This window comes from Apostichopus japonicus, chromosome 7 (assembly GCF_037975245.1).
Source record: "Apostichopus japonicus isolate 1M-3 chromosome 7, ASM3797524v1, whole genome shotgun sequence".
Classification (NCBI taxonomy): domain Eukaryota; kingdom Metazoa; phylum Echinodermata; class Holothuroidea; order Aspidochirotida; family Stichopodidae; genus Apostichopus; species Apostichopus japonicus.
Genome location: NC_092567.1, coordinates 5,858,560 through 5,877,739, shown reverse-complemented (window position 1 = coordinate 5,877,739; position 19,180 = coordinate 5,858,560). Strand labels below are relative to the sequence as shown.

Genomic DNA, 19,180 nt, shown 5'->3' with positions numbered 1-19,180 from the left:
GACCATCCAATTATAGATGACATTATAACTAAGTATCCATTACTCAATTTGACCTGTCACTGGTTATCTGTATAAAGTGCCCAAATTGAAATATATCAGGACTTCTACTTTGGGTAGTCTAGAAGGCTGTTGTGTGTATTTGCTTACGTATTATTACAACAATTCCACAAAAAGAAGTAGTGAAATGGTTATAACAGTTGTAACTCAACCAAGTATTTTGTTCAGCTAGAATTCGAACTTTAAGTTTGGGAGTCAGGACAAATTAACATGAGTGTCTATGACTTGGGAATCTCTGTTATAGTATTGATCAGGTTAATCCTTGAATTGATCTCTTCCAATTTATCTAAATTTGGATCAATGAGACCAGTCCATCATGTCTACCACGTACATGACTGGTGAACTTTCACATCCTCCTTATTTCCTCACTAAATCATTTGCACCCATGCTAAAGGCCTTGCTTTTAAGCCCTTCTTTGTCAGATTAAGAGATGGTACTCCCGATAGCATAGAGTAGCGTGGGTAAGCAGATAGGGAATACAGATCTTGCATTGAGATTTAGTAACGGTTAGGCTAGGAAGCCTTCAAATCAGTTTCAATAACTCAAATAAATGATTAAAAAGGTCAAGATAATTATCTTTATTTATTCTCCCATATTCCTGAATAAGTGATTTGAAGAAAAAAAATGAGTTCTCTCAGGTAACTTACAAAGTGGTCATGTAAAAAAATATTATTATAAAACATACTGGAAAACATCAACACTTTAAATATATTACTATTGCTGTAATTAATTAAATACTTCAAAGAACCAATCACAAGTGAAGTCAAGATGTTTCCAGTAAGCTCAGTCTAAAGGACACGCATGTTTCCTGACATTAACAGTATTTGCCTAGAGTACCATTGTTCTGAACGACTTAAATGTAGGTGTTACAAAATACAAATTCCCAGCCTGTTTTTTAAATGCAAAGTTAAAAACTGGAGTTAATACGTTCCAAGGAGGCAGCAAACGAAGTTAGCTTTTACGGACTTGAATGTATTGCTGCAATATGACATTCTCTAAAAAGGAATGTAAAAAAGTGTATATAACAATAGCAGATGCAAGAGAGATCTCATGAAGTATTAATATACAATATATAACTGCATTGGCAATTATAGTAAATTGCCTAAAATATCAAAACTGATTAGAAATAAAGACAGAATATAAAGACAGATATCAGAACCAGAAAGTCATTGTGAAACAAAATGATGACTTTTCACGGCACAACAAGTTGGCAAAAAAGGCCTGCCATAGTTAATAGAGAATATCTATCAGTTCATGGACCAAAAGAATATGTTAAATGCTGAAAAGCTTCATATGGCCTACTACTAACAAAAACAAACATAATTGTAAACATGTTAACAAATTGAGGTAACATTTTGTGTTTTGTGTGTGTGAGTGTTATTCCAGATGTAATATTGTAGTTTCTTGGGGGATTTTTTGCAATTCGACAATGCAAATATTTATGCTTAAACAGTATAACAAAGTTCTACCTTCCAACTTTCATGAGATTCATAAGAATAATATTAGAAGTCTAATTGTATCAGTCATAAACTTGCTCGGCTGCTTAATTCTCTGCTAGAGACTTGTTAAATTTGTTAAATTTAAATTGTTTGATCTCTTTACCATTTCTAAGTAGTTGATAATGGATTCTTCTGTTCTTGATAATTTTTCCCTACAATATGACCTCGAATAAGCTATGTTGTAATCAAGTCTCCACCACATCAATATAGTTGTTGGTAATGACGTAATAGTGTCATTTTATGTACCACATGGCAAACGTTTAATGTTATTCTTTATACCCTTCTTTACTTAAGTTACGTATGTAAAGAGTGTAAGTTACATATATAAAGAGTGGAACTGGAAATTTCAATGTAATGTCATTCAGTGCATTGGTAAATAATTTAAAACAAAATTTTGAACTGCAAAATTGTAAGCAATGGTTATATCAAATGAAAATGGGCGTGATTCCTGCATGGCCACAAGATATGCAAGGTATCCATTTGAAAATGCGCCCTTTAATACGACTGCCATAACAGTTTACCTGCCTCAAGTATTTTAATAGGCTCTCGCAGTAGATCACAGGAAATTTGAGCTGTGCAAGTGACTTTTCCACGCTTGTTTCCTTTGCTAGTCTTGGTGAATTGATTACGTAAAACACAGGCTAACGTTCCAGACTAATCACCTTGAAAGGTGAAGAAGTGGTCAGTGACGAAAAATGAACTGCTTTCTTACTAAAGGGCGGTTTTTTAATGCATAGCTTCTGACTAGCGACCCCAGAAGAAATGTCAATATAGGAATCATTGAAAAATTAAGGCAGGGTACCTCAGTTTCTATATCGCAGGAGTTGTCATGCTGAGGTGACTGGTTCAAATCCGTTCCATAGAAATTGTTATTTGGTCTTTTCCATCAAAATGAGCATGTGTTATATTTTTGTTACTCAATGTACTTGAACATTATACCTACTTAATACAATCCAAGAATGTTGCACTTATTTTATTCTTAACTTCAATTGTTCATTCAGTACCAATATTATAAGATCGTCGTTGATACCTGTACTGATTTATACTGATGTGGCAGTTAGCAGTGGCGTCTGTGTATCATCATCTGGTACCTTCAGTTTCCTTTCTCTAGCCTTTTGACAGTCTGTACCCCTGCAGTAAGATAAATTGCAACAGTTGCAACGAAATGTGAACATAGATCTACGTTACTACGCAAATAAAGTTCAACATTGTTTTACCCAATTCTATTCAAGGAAATATAGTTTTGACTTTGTTGGTTTGAACAGGCTGCAGCGACGTCATCTATAATTCATTCTTAAAAAGATATTGTTATATAATATATATATATATATATATATATATATATATATATATATATATATATCAATTAAGTATGGCCGTCACTGCATCCTATTTGATATACACAACCTACATACAAGTGTGTATCCTTTGTTTATCTAAAACCCATAAGTAGTATATATCATGCTGCTTCAAGGGGGGGGGAGGGTGGGGGGGTGGGATTTGAAGTAGCATGATGTATACTACTCCCTTGTTGGTCAAGCCTGTCTATAGAAAAACAGTCCTCCTCAAATTCACTCAAGCATTAATAATGGGTTACTTGATAGCATAAACTACCCCAAATACTGCCATAAGGATTCATCCTTGAGTGCACCTATTTAATTGACCAGTCACCTGTATCATTGTAAACACAAGTGATCTCATGGCCAGTACTACTTTCTGGTGTGCGATGACAAGTTTGGCTTGACACTGAAATGATACACTGTGTGTTTAATTGTGAAATTGTGCAGAAGAGCGTTCAGTATGGCTAGCATTACCAACTCCGGTAGATATTCAATCTCCCCTGTTTTTGGCCAAAAACAGGGGATTTGGGTGGTATTTGCTATAGGCAGGGGTTATCGTAATGATGGGGATTTGTGTTTGTTAACTCAATAAATCACTAATTGTACGAAAAAAATTCACATAAAAAATAACTTACTGCCATACTTCCCGGAATTCGCTAACCTGTATAAAAGGAGTCAATCATAAATGATAGCTGTAATTTTATTGTATGACAAAATAATTCAAATTTCAAAAGTATATGGCTGTTAGGGATTTGTGAATTCACACTGTCAAGCAAATGAGATTAGAAAATATGGAGCAATCAACTTAATGTTACCCTTAATGTTACTTTTTCATAGTACTATGAGTTAATAGAGAAACATTAAGAAGCTAATTGTTTGTTATGTATAATGAATCCGTGAATCACTAATGCTTTCTAAGATCTAGTAGCAAGCCTTATGTAACTTATATAAATATAGCAAAACTATTTACGATATGTAATTTATTCTTTTGTGTTCAAGCTGCACACAGCGACCATCTTTTTTTGAATCGTCCCTTTCAAACATTATTATATTTCTATACATGCCAAAAAATGTTCAGATTATTTTGTAGGTTAATGATCAATCTCCTCCATTACAATGTTCATCGAGATTAAACCAATGAATCTGTGTGTATTGTAATACATTATACTTCACTACCTACCTCCTTGCTGTAAACTGCATCTGTCACATCGAGTGTACGATCATCATACTATAAGTTAGATACAATAGGAAGGTTTATGAGCTTTACCAATATGATGTCACAAAATCACTCAAACAGTTATGAGGCGAATCAAGAATTAATTTTCTTTTCAATTCAAACAAAGAAGGAAGTATGCTACAAAGAAAAATATTACTTTGGGATGAATATCAGAGATGCTTGGGATCAAAGTTATATCAATAATATCTGTCATGTGACACTTTGACGACACTCTGATGACGTTAATATTCAAACTGCAATAAGGAGCATGTATCTGGTAATTACAGGAGCAAAGGTGACAAGAATGAATGATCTATCAACTGTTCTTTGTTGCCTCTTAATCTTTTTGATATTTATGTAATGGTATCGTAGACTGACTCTGATCAAAAGTTAATGCAAAGACTATACGATACTGGACACACACGCAGCAGTTGTAACTGACAGTGCGAAGCAATTGATTCTGGATTCGAAAACTCAACTGTTATACAGAAGATAATTGCATGAGGTTTTCATCTACTACTTTCAGGCAAGATGCACGACGGTACTGCAATCAATGTTAATTTAATGTACTTGAGTGACCAAAAAAAAAAAAAAAACTCTGAAAACTAACTGGTTAAACATTTTTCCATATACCCCCTGAACTGTTAATTGAAAAACAATCAATCGATACGAACACTGGTCAAAGTAAGGTTACACAGACATGATGTTATTCTGTTTAATTTTCTTGTTACTTGATTCAATATGTGAGTCCACCTCAACAATCTGAGCAAAATATATTGAAGCATCTTACCTATCAAACTGTTCCTTTCTTTTATTGATTCATTTTGAAAATCACTTAACAGTCGTTGGAGAGTTCCGATTCTTTGAATACATTAATACTTCTTTCCAGATAATTATATAACCAGTTGTCAAGCAATAGGTTAGTGGAACATGTTTAATAAGTTCTTAACACTCACCAACCATCGACCAGATTCAAGGTTGAGGTCATAAATTTTGCCACTATCGTACGGTAACCAAGTGACTAAAATGAAAGAGGTTACAATGCCATGATTAACAAAATAAAAATAAAACATGATTATTTCACTCCCAGACACCCCAATGACAATGTACAAGAATCTGCTACGCCCAGCTATTTTACATAATTACATTAACATGTAGAACATGCGCAAAACAAGGCAGAAGGGCAAGTTTTGCCATCATTCTCTGTTCTGTTATCGAGTGAAAAATGTAACTTTCATTTATGCGGAAAGCTTTGAAACAGGATAAACCAGTTTGTGTATCATTATTTCTTTAAAACATTTAACCTGACATTCTTTAGAAAAGCATATCATTAGGTTATAATTAAATCATGGTCCCCCTTCACTGTCATGTATCATGCAAAAGGCAAACGTTTGATGCTCAGCATATGTAACATACTGGATGTATTTCATGTTAACCCTGATCTGGAGATATTCCCAGTCTTAAATTACCCTCACTGCATAATATTATTGTAACTGTAGAACTTCCTGAGGGTATCTAATACTAATTCAGTCTGGTTCTTAATTCCTCACCATATCTCTGTGGTGGTATGTTTATATTTAGACACCTAGTGTACAGTATGTATAATTGTCTAGCAGTGACAGACACTCTGAATACAAAAGTCAAAACAACAACATCTCAGCCAGCTGTACTACCTCTCTTGAGTCTTGTATCAAGCTTATTACTGCATGTAGCATGTATTAGAATATAAGACTACACACTTTAACCTTCCCAACCATACCATGAATAACATGTCCCAACAGGGGATTGTTTCCTTAGGTAGCCTCCCTGACCTGGTACGAAACAGCAGAGGGAGACTGTAGATGCAAAGCCTTCACACCATTCAACCTCATGAGCTCAACATTCAGGAAGGACATGACTAACTTTTCTTCTGTCCCCCCTTCTCCCCTTGTCCCCCCTGTCACTCCTCTTCCTGTAGCTCTCTTCCACCGTCTTTTTTTATTCTCCACACATTTCTGTCCGTGTCCTCCAGTTTACTCCCTACCCTGTTCCCTTAATCCTCTCTTTGGATCTCCTACCGCTCCTCTTCCCCTGTTGGTTTCTTTCTTCTCTCCATCCCTTGTCTATTAATCCTCTTACATCTATCTCTTTGTGTTCACCCTGCTCATTAACCTGTCTGTATTCTGTGTGTGTTTTTGTCCCTTCTGTTACTGATACTTTTCATTTAGCCTCTGAAGAAGTTCCTGCTACTGTAGGATTGAAATGTCAGGCCAACTTACTTTTACACATTCTCTTACACAGGCTCCTTAGTGGATAAGCAGCATGCTAACAGTTTTATTTCATTTTGAATATAAAACAAGTTAGAAGGCTTGATGTCTCCATCATATCAGAATCGTCTATAAATATACATCCTGTGCTTGATGTTTCACACATTTAATTTATTATGTTAATGATAACTTCAGGCAACCAATGATAAGTAATACAATTTACATTATTGACTACAATGATTGGCTGCTGTAATAATAGTAATCAGTATCAGATCATGACGTTAATGTACCAACTGTCGATATTGATCAATCGACAGAGGTTAACCTGAGCATTCGCATAAAGTACCTTTCACTTTCCTTGACTTCAATATTGAAGGAATATCCTCAGCAGCAATAGACTGGGGCAACAGACAAAATAAGAACCTGTGAGTAAAGCAGAACCATGAGTCGGTCAATTGCCTGATCACATGCAATTCACAAAAAGTTATCCGATTTCATTTTTGGTAAATTTTTCAGACGATTACTGTCAATGACCTGAACGAGTAAGGCATTGACAATAACACAGACGATAAAGCTAACCTGTATATCATACATAAACAATGAGTAAAGCTATTCATTAGAAGGAAAGTCATTCAATGATATAGCATTTGTTTTGCGAAATATTTGAAATATAGCTTATTTTCTGCCAAGTCCCTAAAATGACAATTAACCCGAACAAAGCACCACTCCTCACGATCCAAATGCAGAGTTTAACAAACAAGGCGAAGGTAAAAAATGGGTCTGTAAATACTCAATTCAGAAACAATAAAAATCTGTCCTGTGAGAGTATCTTTCCACTTGGCAAATAATGATAAAACTTTTTAGGTATTTATGCCTTTTAAAAGTGTGAAAGTGGTATCTAGGTACGCATTACTAAGATACGATATTCATTGAAATACTCACATTAGCTTTTCCAATCGCTGTGAATGTTGTGCAAACATCAATATGCCAACAACCTCTGTCTCTGTCAGTTCTCTTCCCTCCTCATATGTATCTATCGATAGCTTCTTTAATGACACAGGACAGGACAATTGTAGCCCTGAACAGAGGATGATGTTACCAGCATCAGCCTTGGAGAAGGATTGTAGAAGCTCCAGATGGAAGATGGGGATCTGAAGGAAGGTAACATACGATTCAATCAACATTCAAATGATTTAGAGCTATATCAATTATTTATACGATTATAACCTTCTGTGGCCAATCACTTTCCTAAAGGTATCACTTATCCATCTTAATACTAGCATAAATCCACTCCTCGCATTATTACGATTAGGCTCAAGTTTGTTTATTGAAATCTAACATTAATATTAACAGAAACAACATTTTTCTTCACCATGTTTAATATGGGTTGATCCAACTTCTTTATCTACCATAGTACACAATGTATCAAAAAGACAGTAACACTAAAATGAATAAATGCATGAAACATAAAATGGGCAAATGACTGATATATGAATTATATCCAGGATGAAATATGGGCTGTTAGACTAGGAATGTAGTGAGAAAATTTCTTCATATGAATTAGTTATGTTAAACGTCCTGTTGTTATTGTGTCAAACCAAACACCTTATGAATTATAGATATATTGTCACTACAGAGTGATATGTAATCATTAAATCATCTTGTGTTATGTGTGCCACTAGCTGGAGTACTCCTTGGAAAAATAATTCATTATGATATGATTATCTTATGTGTACATTTAGCATGAAAGTTAGTACACTGTGAAGACCAGTATGGTTACTAGGATTAAAAGTTTAACAGCGTTTGAGTCCGCTCAGAAAAACTTGCGTCCCTGTAGTCCTCCATGAAAAATGCAATGTAAAATACCTCTACAGGAACGTATAATACTAAGCTATAATGACCCCTGAAGGCACATTGGCTTGTGCACAACAAGAAGCCATAGATAGTGATAGGTCTATGCCATGCACAACAAGAGCATCAATGATGCAGTATCTCAATACTGGAAGTTCTAATTTCGATTCCTAGTTTCATATCTTTGCTCTGTCTCTACAATTATCAATATCAATATATATAATATTTTTGGTCATATAGTTTGACGTCAATGACAACAGTCAAATAAGAAGAGGCGAACAACTCGACCATATTCTTGATGCCCACCTTGAGAAAGCTAGGCCTATCGACCTACTGTACGTTACTGTAGACTGTAGTGGTGACTACCATCAAAACTGTGTACACTTCCAAGTATCAAAACAACCCACGTTTTTCCTTCTCAATAATTTTGACATGAAGATTTCGTGGATTTATGACTTGGAAAAAATAATGTACAAGTAGATTACAAGTTTTTAATTGAAAGTGATGGGTGGCCTCCTCCTCTCCTTATAGCCACCCCAGTTCCTCTCCATTTTAGTATTTTCTTTTAATTCTTTGAATATTTGATGTCAAACATCACAGGTTCAAAAGAAAGCTAATCATACTTCTTATAACCTTATAGTTATACATCTTCTATCCTTATAAATAAAACATAACCTTATCCAATTTTTATAGTCTTATAAAAGTTGTGATGCTATGGCTGGCTCCTCTTTTATACATACTCCAGTGAAAATAAAATGTGATAGATTATAATTTTTGTTCTTAATTCTTTTTTTGGGGGGGGGGGGTTTAAAGAAATATACCAAACAAGCTGTTAATTCATAATGATGCTTCTTTCTAGAAATGCACAATATCCACTCTATTCCAAATTAAGAGTTGTTGTATTATACCATTCACATTATGTTAAATTTATGGAGTCACAGTTAAAATATAAGTTGGAAACTTAAGTTAAAATTAAAACACACTGTAAGGCAATCAAACAAACTTACTGCACCCTGGCCCAAAACTGCCTGAACACCACCAGTACAATGCTAATGTGGCCATTACTAAATGAAAGTCTAATATAGGATGCACGACTGTAGGCCTAGCCTAAACTTGTAAACACAACAATGTGTATATGTAATTATACAAAAATACCTGATGGGCAATCAAACAAACTTATCATGACTCTTGCTCTGAAAAACTACCCGAACAACAGTACAATCCTTAAATTGATATTACTAAAACCATGGAGCTATAAACAGACGAAGTCCTAATATAAATTAAATGTAGTACGACAATGTGTATGAAATTAGTGTGCAATACACTACCAGTACCAGCAGCATATCTCACAACAGTATAGAAAATTGGTCGCGAGGGTGGCCATTTTCGTATATCTAACATGTAGCTGCCATGAGTCCTAACCAATCTGCTACAAACCAGAATTGGAGGCGGGGCTTGAGTCATTGCCAATCTGCTACAAACCAGACTTGGAGGCGGGGCTTGAGTCATTGCCAATCTGCTACAAACCAAACTTGGAGGCGGGCTTAATTATCAAAAACAAGGAAACAAACAAGTTTTGTAGCGTGTGCAAAAAAGCCTCGGTCAACGGTTTTTCAGAGGGATTTGGCCAAATTTGGACATAAATCGGTGAAAAAGTCATGGAATGAGATACAATTCTTGAATAAAAAATAGTAACTTTTGTTGGCCTATATGATATATGCTTGCTCTGGAAATTTCAGAGAAAAAGAACTTTGTATGAAGACGCTGAAAATTTTTTAAGAGAAGAGAGAGTCCCACTTACTGTTACAATATCTCTATACATGTAATGTATTGAGATAAAAATCATCAAAAGATAAACCTGTAACTTTTATACCAACAAAATGACTTTCAAAATTCCGAAGCGAGAATTTTACTGTGGACTAGTTACCATATATGCTTTCCTAGATCACACAATCCATACTACTGCATGGTAAAACAACTTCCTTACAAAGGGTGTGTGAAATGTTATAGGCTATGCATATGCTGTGAATGTTGGAAATTCATGTTAAGTAATAGGAGTGCATAGAGAGAGCATTTAAAAGTAAAAACACTGCACGTTTAACTCAACTGACAATTTTTTTTTTATCAAAACAATGACTCAAATATTACGTGATATCGTAGAAAAAATTCAACCAAAATTTCATACCATGACTGTCAACAGGGCCTAATGTTATGATATTTGAGTGCACACATATGATAGCTTATAACACAAACATTGTCATCTCTACACGGGAAAGTAATGTACATGTTGTTAATTTACATAATATGTGTTCATTGAGCACTACAGACACAAGAATGTTTCCAGACAATGGGTAAGGAACTATTAGCCAATCAGATCATGGGAAGTTTGGAAAAGAACCATGAATATTGTTTGCATGTAAAGCTCTGTAATGTAAATGTTGTTATATAACAAGGTACGGAGTTATAACTCTGTACCTTGTGGTTGATTGCTATGATTTATTTGATTTAAGACAAATTCAATCATCAGAATGATTGGAAGAAATTTGGGTTATCCTGAGGTTTGGAAAATAATGTTCATTCAAAAGATATTCATTCAAAAATTTGTTTTGTTATGTTTTGCATATATAGGCCTAGTTCTGAGTGTGTGTACTTAGGGTTTCGATCCGCGGGACGCAATGTGAAGTGTTTGCGTCCATCTCTGGAACTTTGCGTTCTGGATGCAAAATCCTGCATTCGTAACACTGTTGTAGACAATGAATCAAATTTTTCAAATAATTTGACTGCTAAATGCAAAATGATACTATCGTAGCTTCATAAAACACTTAATAACGTAATGGGGATGACATATCAAGTACATAATGGGGATGATGTATTTTGACATATCTAGTCCATCATAGGGATTTTGATATTAGACTACTGACTTACATCATTGTTAGATGCGTTCTTCAGTAGCTGCAAAGTACAATTCTGTTGTAATTTACTATCTTTAGTCCAGATCTGTAACCTCTCTGAACACAGTGACTCAATAATATTGATATTATCAACCTGAAAATAAACACAAAATGAAGCAGTGTAAACTTATCTTTCTGTTTTTACTTTTTTTTACTATTCTAATTGTAGTATCATTGGTATTACTATAGCTTAAAGAAAATCCATTGTTATGAAAATAAGTCAAAAACACATCCAGCAAACTACCAGACTTACCACTATGTACAGAAAAGTTCAAAATAGTCCCAATAGAAAGAAACGTCGTACAGGGTTACCTTGAGTATCTTCAGTTGATTAATGATCTGAATTAATTAGTAATCAAAAATGTCAGATGACCAACTCATATTTTAAAATATTGTTTTCACAATCTAGAACTACACATTATATTCCCTAAGCTATGTCAAGATCTCTGTCGTTGTCTAGTGGTTGTCGGCATTTACACTACTTCCAACTTGTTCTGCACTAATGGACACACACAATAACAAAAAGCCCTGGCAACTAAATACAAAAGAATCATACCTCCCAATCACCAGAATGGAGATTCAGGTTGTAACCGTAGTCTCGCCAGTTTACTATGATGACAAGTATGTAAAAATATGTTAAATTTAAAGACTTTTTAATATTTATGAAGGAGAGGAATTACCTTTTTCACATAAATGAAACGGATACCTCTACACTAAAAATGGAACACTTAAGACCTAACTTTGAATTTGGTGCTTTTCATCCAATAAATATGGCTTGACTTAAAACGACACGATTTCGGTGTTTAGACTTAAAGTAATGTTCTTAAACAAATATCCTAAGTATAGGTATGATATGTTAATAACATTGCCATGACAGTAGCTTGACCAAAGGAATGTGCCGAGCAGGACAAATCAGTTAGGCGGTTAACACTTACTGCTCCTGAAATCAATGTAATCCTCCTGACAAAGCAATTTATTTTGTCATATTTTCTACTTTTGCATCATTCTTGCTTTTACCAAAGGCTTACAATCTGCTTTTTGCACTTCTTATGAAAATGTTACAATAAAATTATCTCTTATATCAACTCCTTGATGACTAGATTTAATCAAATAATCAACTAATACGGACAGAATCGATAGTTACTTTTAAGTTTCCTAGATATCATCTCTGACTTGATAGACTCTTGAGAGGGCAAAAGAGGCAGCAGACATTCACTGAACCTTTGAATTAGAAAGGAAGAAACAAACCAACATGAAAGAAAGATAGCAAAACAGTCTTGCTATGAAGCCAATTCCATATAGGAAATGATTAGGAAGTGCTTCAAAATGATTGGAATTGAAACACCTTACTGTGGACATCATTTTGCTGTTTAATATGAGCAAATGAGCCCATAACTGCAGGAAGGTAATAGTGTAATGTACAGTATGTTTAGGCTCGTCCTTAGGTCGTGCTAGGAGTCCATGAAAGGAATTGGTGTGCAATCAGATAGATTGTAAAATAGACTTGTATGTAATACAATTCCAAGCACAGTATGTTGTCTTCCGTTTCTCATACTACCACATTACTGATTAAATCCTCCAAAATTCATGAAGAAATTTGTTGGGTTCAATTACACCTTGGCCTCTTTGATGATACTTATCATATCATGTAAGAGATTTTCCCAATGATATATGCAAAAAATTCTTACAGTACCTTCCAAATTCACAACTGTCATTGTTTCTTTTTGTTATAATTAATACTGTGATGGCTAGTCATACCAACATAAACAACTCATGATTGTAACACTAAAATTTCCGATTACAATGCATTTCTTGATGATACGTCATTTCTAATACAAGTTTTGTCAGAGCTCTGTGTTTATCTCTATTACTTTGGTAAATCAGTTATTTTAAATATAACCAGAGAGAGTACTTGTAGGTACATAGTATGATAACAAAAACATGAGATTCAACTTACGACAGCTCCTTAACAGACTGACAACGAAGCCCAAAACAGAAGATGTTTGTTAACTGTATCTCTGATATTGTATACGGTTCATTTCCCTCCTTCTCAGTCTCTATGTGTATCTTTTCTACTGTCACTAAAGGACAGAGAGAGAGGCCAGATTGGAGTAAAATAGTGTATCCATCACACTCCTTGAAGGCCATGGTCAGGTGTAGGCAAGCTATGGTAATCTGTTAGAGAAATGAACAAGGTTAATGTATTGTAGTTATCCTCTAGTAAAAGAATCATTCTACATTATCTACATTATTCTACATTACCCGGATGGAGGGTTTTATGTAATTGAGTTAGACCATTGTTTAAATGAAGTGTTTCGAGAAACTTCTTCGTAGCGAAATATTGAACTGTATTCCATCACTGGACAAATACCAATTTGCATATCGCAGTGGCAGATCGACGGGGGATGCCTGCCTGCTTCTGGACACTATTCTACGTCAACATGTGGACACTCCTAGTAATTATGCAAGGATTTGTTTGATTTTTACATGAAACCACGTAGATTTTACACGATCCCACGTATGCGGACAGAACGGTTTTGGCGATCATTTTTACCTAGAAGTATTAAGACTTTGAATTGTATTATACATAGATAACTTTTCTTAAACTATTTTTGAGATGCTGTTGTCCATTTTAGTATATTGTCATTTTATAATGAATATCAATAAATTTTACTTTACTTTACTTTAGACCATACATTTACATTGTGAGGTCAAAATGACATTTCAACAGTAGCTTACCATGGCAATGAAACGCTACTGCATAAATCATTTGGCGTTTTACTTTTAGTTTTTTGCAGTAAAGGGGACCTCACAACTATAACTCAAATTATTCGAATATTTTCAAGGTTTGGATTGTCTATGTCATAGTGTGTTCATTTATTAGTTGGCAGTATGGCCACATGAAAGCAATAAATCAAGTGACACTATTGGTAACGACATCGACACTAAGTGTTGTTAGCATTTGATATTGTTTACGTTCGTATGGTCATTAGGTCATTATTTTGGGATTCAACCTCTGAAGATATGTATACAGTTGGGTATCTGATCTCATGAATCGATTGCTATTATATAACTTTCAAGAAATGCAGCGCAAACTGGAAAAATCAAAACAGGACTTGGCAGAAAAATAAACCAAGCACTTAAATACATGAGAGGGCAAAGGTTCGAATCCCTGTGGAGGCTGGAAGTTTTGCACTGTTTTTTGTAGGTATAAGGACACACTGATTTTAATTCTATTGTACAATAACAGTACAAGACCGTGACCACATGACCACAAACCTGAGGAAATATGTCTTGATTGCAGTGAAAGAACATTACTTCACCTGGTTTGCACTCGCGAATTCCAAAACTTGTAAAGTTGATCTCTGATGTAGTTGACTGTGATCGCCATGTACGTGGACCACTTTAGAGGCCAACTTTGTGATTGCACCAACAATATTCTCATTGTTATAGTCTTGTTCCAGCATACACATCATAGCAAACTTTTCATGTTTAAGGTTGTTTTGCAGAAAATTTACAATTTTACCCGAAGCAGTCTTATTAAGACCACAGGCAAATCTGTAAACATAGTGAAGTTCAAAGGGGTCCAAATAACGGAGCAGTTCAGCTACACTCTGGCTCTCTGTTGTGGCAGAGGTTAAAGATTCTTGAGATAGATAATCAGCAATGTAGTGGGCAGCATACCACTCACAGAACAATTTGTGGCAGAATCTGACTTCCTTTTTGTAGAGAAATTGATCACCAGTCAGAACTTCTTCCTCAAAAAATATTCCAGTTTTAAGATACCGCTCATAAAAGTCATCCCCAAGTCGTTTTCTTAGGGAAGTACTATCCCACACAATCCGTTGGTTTCTACCGCTCAATGCCTCAAAAGCAACCTTGTTCAACTCATCATGTTTTGAGCCAAAACATACCTTTTTAACTGTTTTGTTCATCAAATGACTATTGAAGCAAGCTATCACATTACGAAAGAAACTAGTAACGGATTTGAATGTCTTCAAGTCTTTGTTCTCGTGGATCATGTGAGCAAACAAAATAAACAACAAACGAACTTGACACAAGTCACCAAGTAGAGGGTTTCGTTGGAGTTTAAGTATTATTTCCCTGGCAGCTTGTTCGTCACCCTGTACAACTGCTTTTCGAATATATTTATCTCGGATGTCCTCGTTGAAACCTGTTAAACGTATTCGATCAGTATGCGGTGCAAATTCTTTCGGCAAGTAGAAAGGCCTGGTAGTCAGAATGACGTCTATATCCTGCAACATTTCTCTCCGAAGGATAAGAGAAATATCAGTCTCTTGATCGTCTTTATCAGGGTATTCGTCAAATCCATCCAAAATAACCAATACACCTGAACAATTCTTTATGATTGATTCCACTATAACCTCACTCAGATCTGAGTCTCTGGGTAATATAAAACGCCGTATTGCTTGGTATATTGACTTCACCCCTCTCAGTTGTCTTAGCCGCAGGTAAATAAGTACCGGTACGTTACTTAAAGGGGATTTTGGAACTCTTTGGCACCAATCGTATGCAAGCTGTAGTGTCAGTGTTGATTTTCCGGATCCAGGTTCGCCCTCTATAATTTGCCTACCACAATTCTCAGGTTTCTTTAGTAGTTCATGATGTGACTCTAAAAGTTTCCAAATTTTGTTTCCATGTGCTTGTTCAACTAACCGTTCAATGCCACTATAAACATATACTTTATCAACACAATACATTCTGTCTCTGATGTAAGGCAATGGTTGTACGGAGTGATAAAGTAACTCATACTTTGCCTTTAATTCCTTGATGAATTGTTCCTCCTCTGTAGGAAACCAGAAAAGTGTGATTAGTAACAATCTTATTTTATATCAGGAACAAATTCGATAATGAAATGGTCGGAAGAAAGTTGTTTTATTTTTAATTGGAATGTCATTATTGGTAGCTGCTCAACCAAATTTTGCTGTAGAAAATAAAGTCTTGATATGTTAATTTAATTGCTTAACTTTAGATTCGTTCTCAAACTAAATGGTTATTTGAACAGCTGCTTTAATTGCAAAGAGTCAATCGATTCCAACATTTGGCAAAGATGTGTAAAAAAAAAAATTCTTGGCCCAGACCTTTTGGGAGTCATCATTGGGTCATAATTGTTATCTGAAGTGGGACGCATTCTGATGTAATCAGAATGTTCATCTTATTTTCATAAACCATAAATACTGAAGTACAAAAGGAACCGTGAAATTATTGTGTCATTTATTAATCACCATTTGGTAAAGTTAACATAACATGAATTTGATATGACAGCAAAAAAGTCACTGGAATCAGTTACATTATTATATATTATCACTTGTAGAGGATATGTATGTTGAAATTCATTTTAATTGTATGCGTGGTATTTTACAGTATCTTAAAGCAATTGAAGGTATTGTTTGCAGCATTCACTGCACTCAGCTTGCAATAACTTGTACATCAGACTTACCAGGTGTGCGGTGAGTCTTAGTCTTGGGCAACATCTAAACAAGAGAGGGGTAATGATACTTTCAAACATATTATCAATAAAATTATCAATTTGAAGTCACTATTTGCAAATAATTTGACTATGTAATTAACATTTTCTATTAAATAGGATACAAGTTACAGTAACACAATATGTTTGATGTTGCTAAGTAACCGTACTGTAGGTTATACCTTATTCTTATATAAATGTACTCAGAGTCTACATGGCAGTCAAGCTTGCCCATAGAAAAACTGTCCTCATCTAATTCACTCAAGCATTATTAATTTGTTTCTTGATAGCATAAACTACCCCATATACTGTCATTAGGATTCATCCTTGAGTTGACCAGTCACCTGTATGATTGCAAACACAAGTGCTCTAATGGCCAGTACTACTTTCCTGTGTGTGAAGACAAGTTTGGCTTGACCACTGAAAAAAATACACTGTGTTTCTTTAATCATGAATTTGTGCAGAGGAGAGTTCAGTATGGCTAGCATTACCAACTCAGGTAGATATTTAATCTTCCCTGTTTTTGGCTAAGAACAGGGGGAATGGGGTGGTAATTGCTGCAGGGAAGATCGTAATGTACATGTTATCCTCAACACAAAACTGGTAGAGAAAGGATTTCCTGACAGTTGCGTGTATTAACTTATATCTATTACAACATGAAACTATCCATTGGTAGGAATGTTATTTCAAATGAGTATAATGTTAACTTGTTGTTGTAACATATTATGTGTATAGTTTAATTCAGTTGTTCACTTCCGGCATCAAAAATGCTCAATAAATAGAGGCAGTGCAAGTTAATATAGTATATTTTGTTTAATCATGTGTAATCTCTGAGTTTCCTACGTGTTTGGTGATCATCAGACAAGTGACACGTTTGTAACCATTTTCTATGGTACAGTATGTACTGTGACTGATTATAGTAATAGATTACGAAATCTCAGCGCGTGTTTCTTTACTTAAGTTTATCTATGTGTAATATTCTTTGCATGTAATAACAAGATTAAAGGCTCGTCGTTACTAACATACAACCATCCAAGCTGCATTTGTTTCTGGGCAGGGTCAAGGGAAATGTAACAATTGGGTTGAAATTGGAAATGTACAGAACATGGTCAAATGTGGTATGGCTAGATAGGTAAAGAGTTATATTTTACCACTGTGCTTGCAGAACAAAAATATACTAATTTAATAAAAAGTTATAGACATATATAACACATGCCAATTTGCACTTGTGTTATGCCAAAAAATATTGAATTTTGTGGATATTTTTAAAACCAATTTTTTCCTAGTACAATGATGACTTAGAAAGATTACTTACACAGCCTAGTAGTCCTGGTCAATATTATGCATATCACAGGAATTTTTCCCCTTCAATGTCTATAAATTGTCAATTAGCAGTAATTGCTAATTACCTGATTTGTCCCTCCGTTACCCAAAAAATACATTTTTTTAAATTTCTCAGTCATTCAATGCTGGAAAAATTTCATAATTTGTATAAAACACTTTCATAGGGTTAACCACTAAAGAAATGTTAAACCAAGGAGTTAGCTACTTTTATGCTAAAATAAAGAACAAGTGAAGTAGTGTCCCTCCGTTACCAGTAACGGAGGGACAATTGTTTAATGCAAGATTGTGCACAGATTCCTGCCAGTGGGAGTTTACTTGCTAAGTAGTTGTGTTCTTAAAATGGAATTCTTGACTTCCTGTTTATGTGTGGAGAACAACAGCTTGACTAACATTAATAAATTCCTCAGAATGTGAAGTCATGGAAGTCAAGAAAAGCTACATTTGAGTTAAAAAAAAAAAAAAACACACCACAAACACTGGCTGGAAGGTACAGAATGGAAGTTTTCATTCATACACTGCTGATTGCCAACCAGTGCAAAACTGTGAGCAATATTTCAGCTGTGAGAATCAAGGACATTTTCTTCCATTTGCAAGAGCTTCCAAAGCCACTTTCCTTCAGCAAGAGCAAACTCAAAATTTGTTGATCAGGATTATAAATAATAGAAAAGTTTGCAGACATGTTCAAAGCATAGTTGTGATTGGAATATTGCTTTTTAATTTTATGATATTGTTGTTTTGATTTGTGTTGATAAATAATCGCAGGAAGTTAATTCAACTATAGTTTCTAATCCACAAATGTTACATTCAGGCATACTGAACCTTTCTGCAGTACAGTACAGTAGCTACTGTAACTGCATCATGTTATGTCTCAAAATGTTTTTGTATTATTATTGTTGTTAGTTGTTAAATTGTTATACTACCACTGCATTATTACAGTATGGTTTTATCATTAAAGTTAGAAATTACCTCAGCATTTCACTTTTAAGACCAGTATCAATTACTGCACCGAGTGGTTTCTGCAAAGTACTAGTAGTATTTGGAAGACAAAATGTGACTTATACTACTGTAATGAAATTTCCTTTCTGCAGATGGTACAGTACAGTACCTGTGAACTGTCTACTGTAAATATGTGATTTACTGACTTGTTTTGAAGTGCACTAGCCACCAGCCCCCCTCCCCCAACAGTTG

At 34.8% G+C, this 19,180-nt stretch overlaps 3 protein-coding genes across 7 annotated transcripts in view; 1 reads left to right on the top strand and 2 right to left on the bottom strand.

Annotated features, from left to right (window-relative positions):
- LOC139970045 (uncharacterized) overlaps positions 1 to 19,180 on the bottom strand; it is a 289,538-nt gene that overhangs the window by 99,669 nt on the left and 170,689 nt on the right. The gene's annotated exons all lie outside the window — the stretch shown is intronic.
- Positions 1 to 19,180, top strand: part of LOC139970080 (uncharacterized) — a 496,120-nt gene that overhangs the window by 336,217 nt on the left and 140,723 nt on the right. The window lies entirely within an intron of this gene.
- LOC139970016 (uncharacterized) overlaps positions 238 to 19,180 on the bottom strand; it is a 44,764-nt gene continuing 25,821 nt past the window's right edge. For all 4 annotated transcript variants that reach the window (XM_071975539.1, XM_071975538.1, XM_071975540.1 and 1 more), the window contains 12 exons: positions 16,622 to 16,655; positions 14,484 to 15,967; positions 13,118 to 13,335; positions 12,305 to 12,381; positions 11,717 to 11,769; positions 11,135 to 11,254; positions 7,301 to 7,509; positions 6,705 to 6,781; positions 5,069 to 5,133; positions 4,077 to 4,124; positions 3,532 to 3,557; positions 238 to 2,687 (listed from right to left, as the gene is read on the bottom strand). In XM_071975539.1, the coding sequence (XP_071831640.1) occupies positions 2,597 to 2,687; positions 3,532 to 3,557; positions 4,077 to 4,124; positions 5,069 to 5,133; positions 6,705 to 6,781; positions 7,301 to 7,509; positions 11,135 to 11,254; positions 11,717 to 11,769; positions 12,305 to 12,381; positions 13,118 to 13,335; positions 14,484 to 15,967; positions 16,622 to 16,655 (2,502 nt within the window). In that variant the 3' untranslated portion in view covers positions 238 to 2,596. The remainder of the gene's footprint in view (positions 2,688 to 3,531; positions 3,558 to 4,076; positions 4,125 to 5,068; positions 5,134 to 6,704; positions 6,782 to 7,300; positions 7,510 to 11,134; positions 11,255 to 11,716; positions 11,770 to 12,304; positions 12,382 to 13,117; positions 13,336 to 14,483; positions 15,968 to 16,621; positions 16,656 to 19,180) is intronic.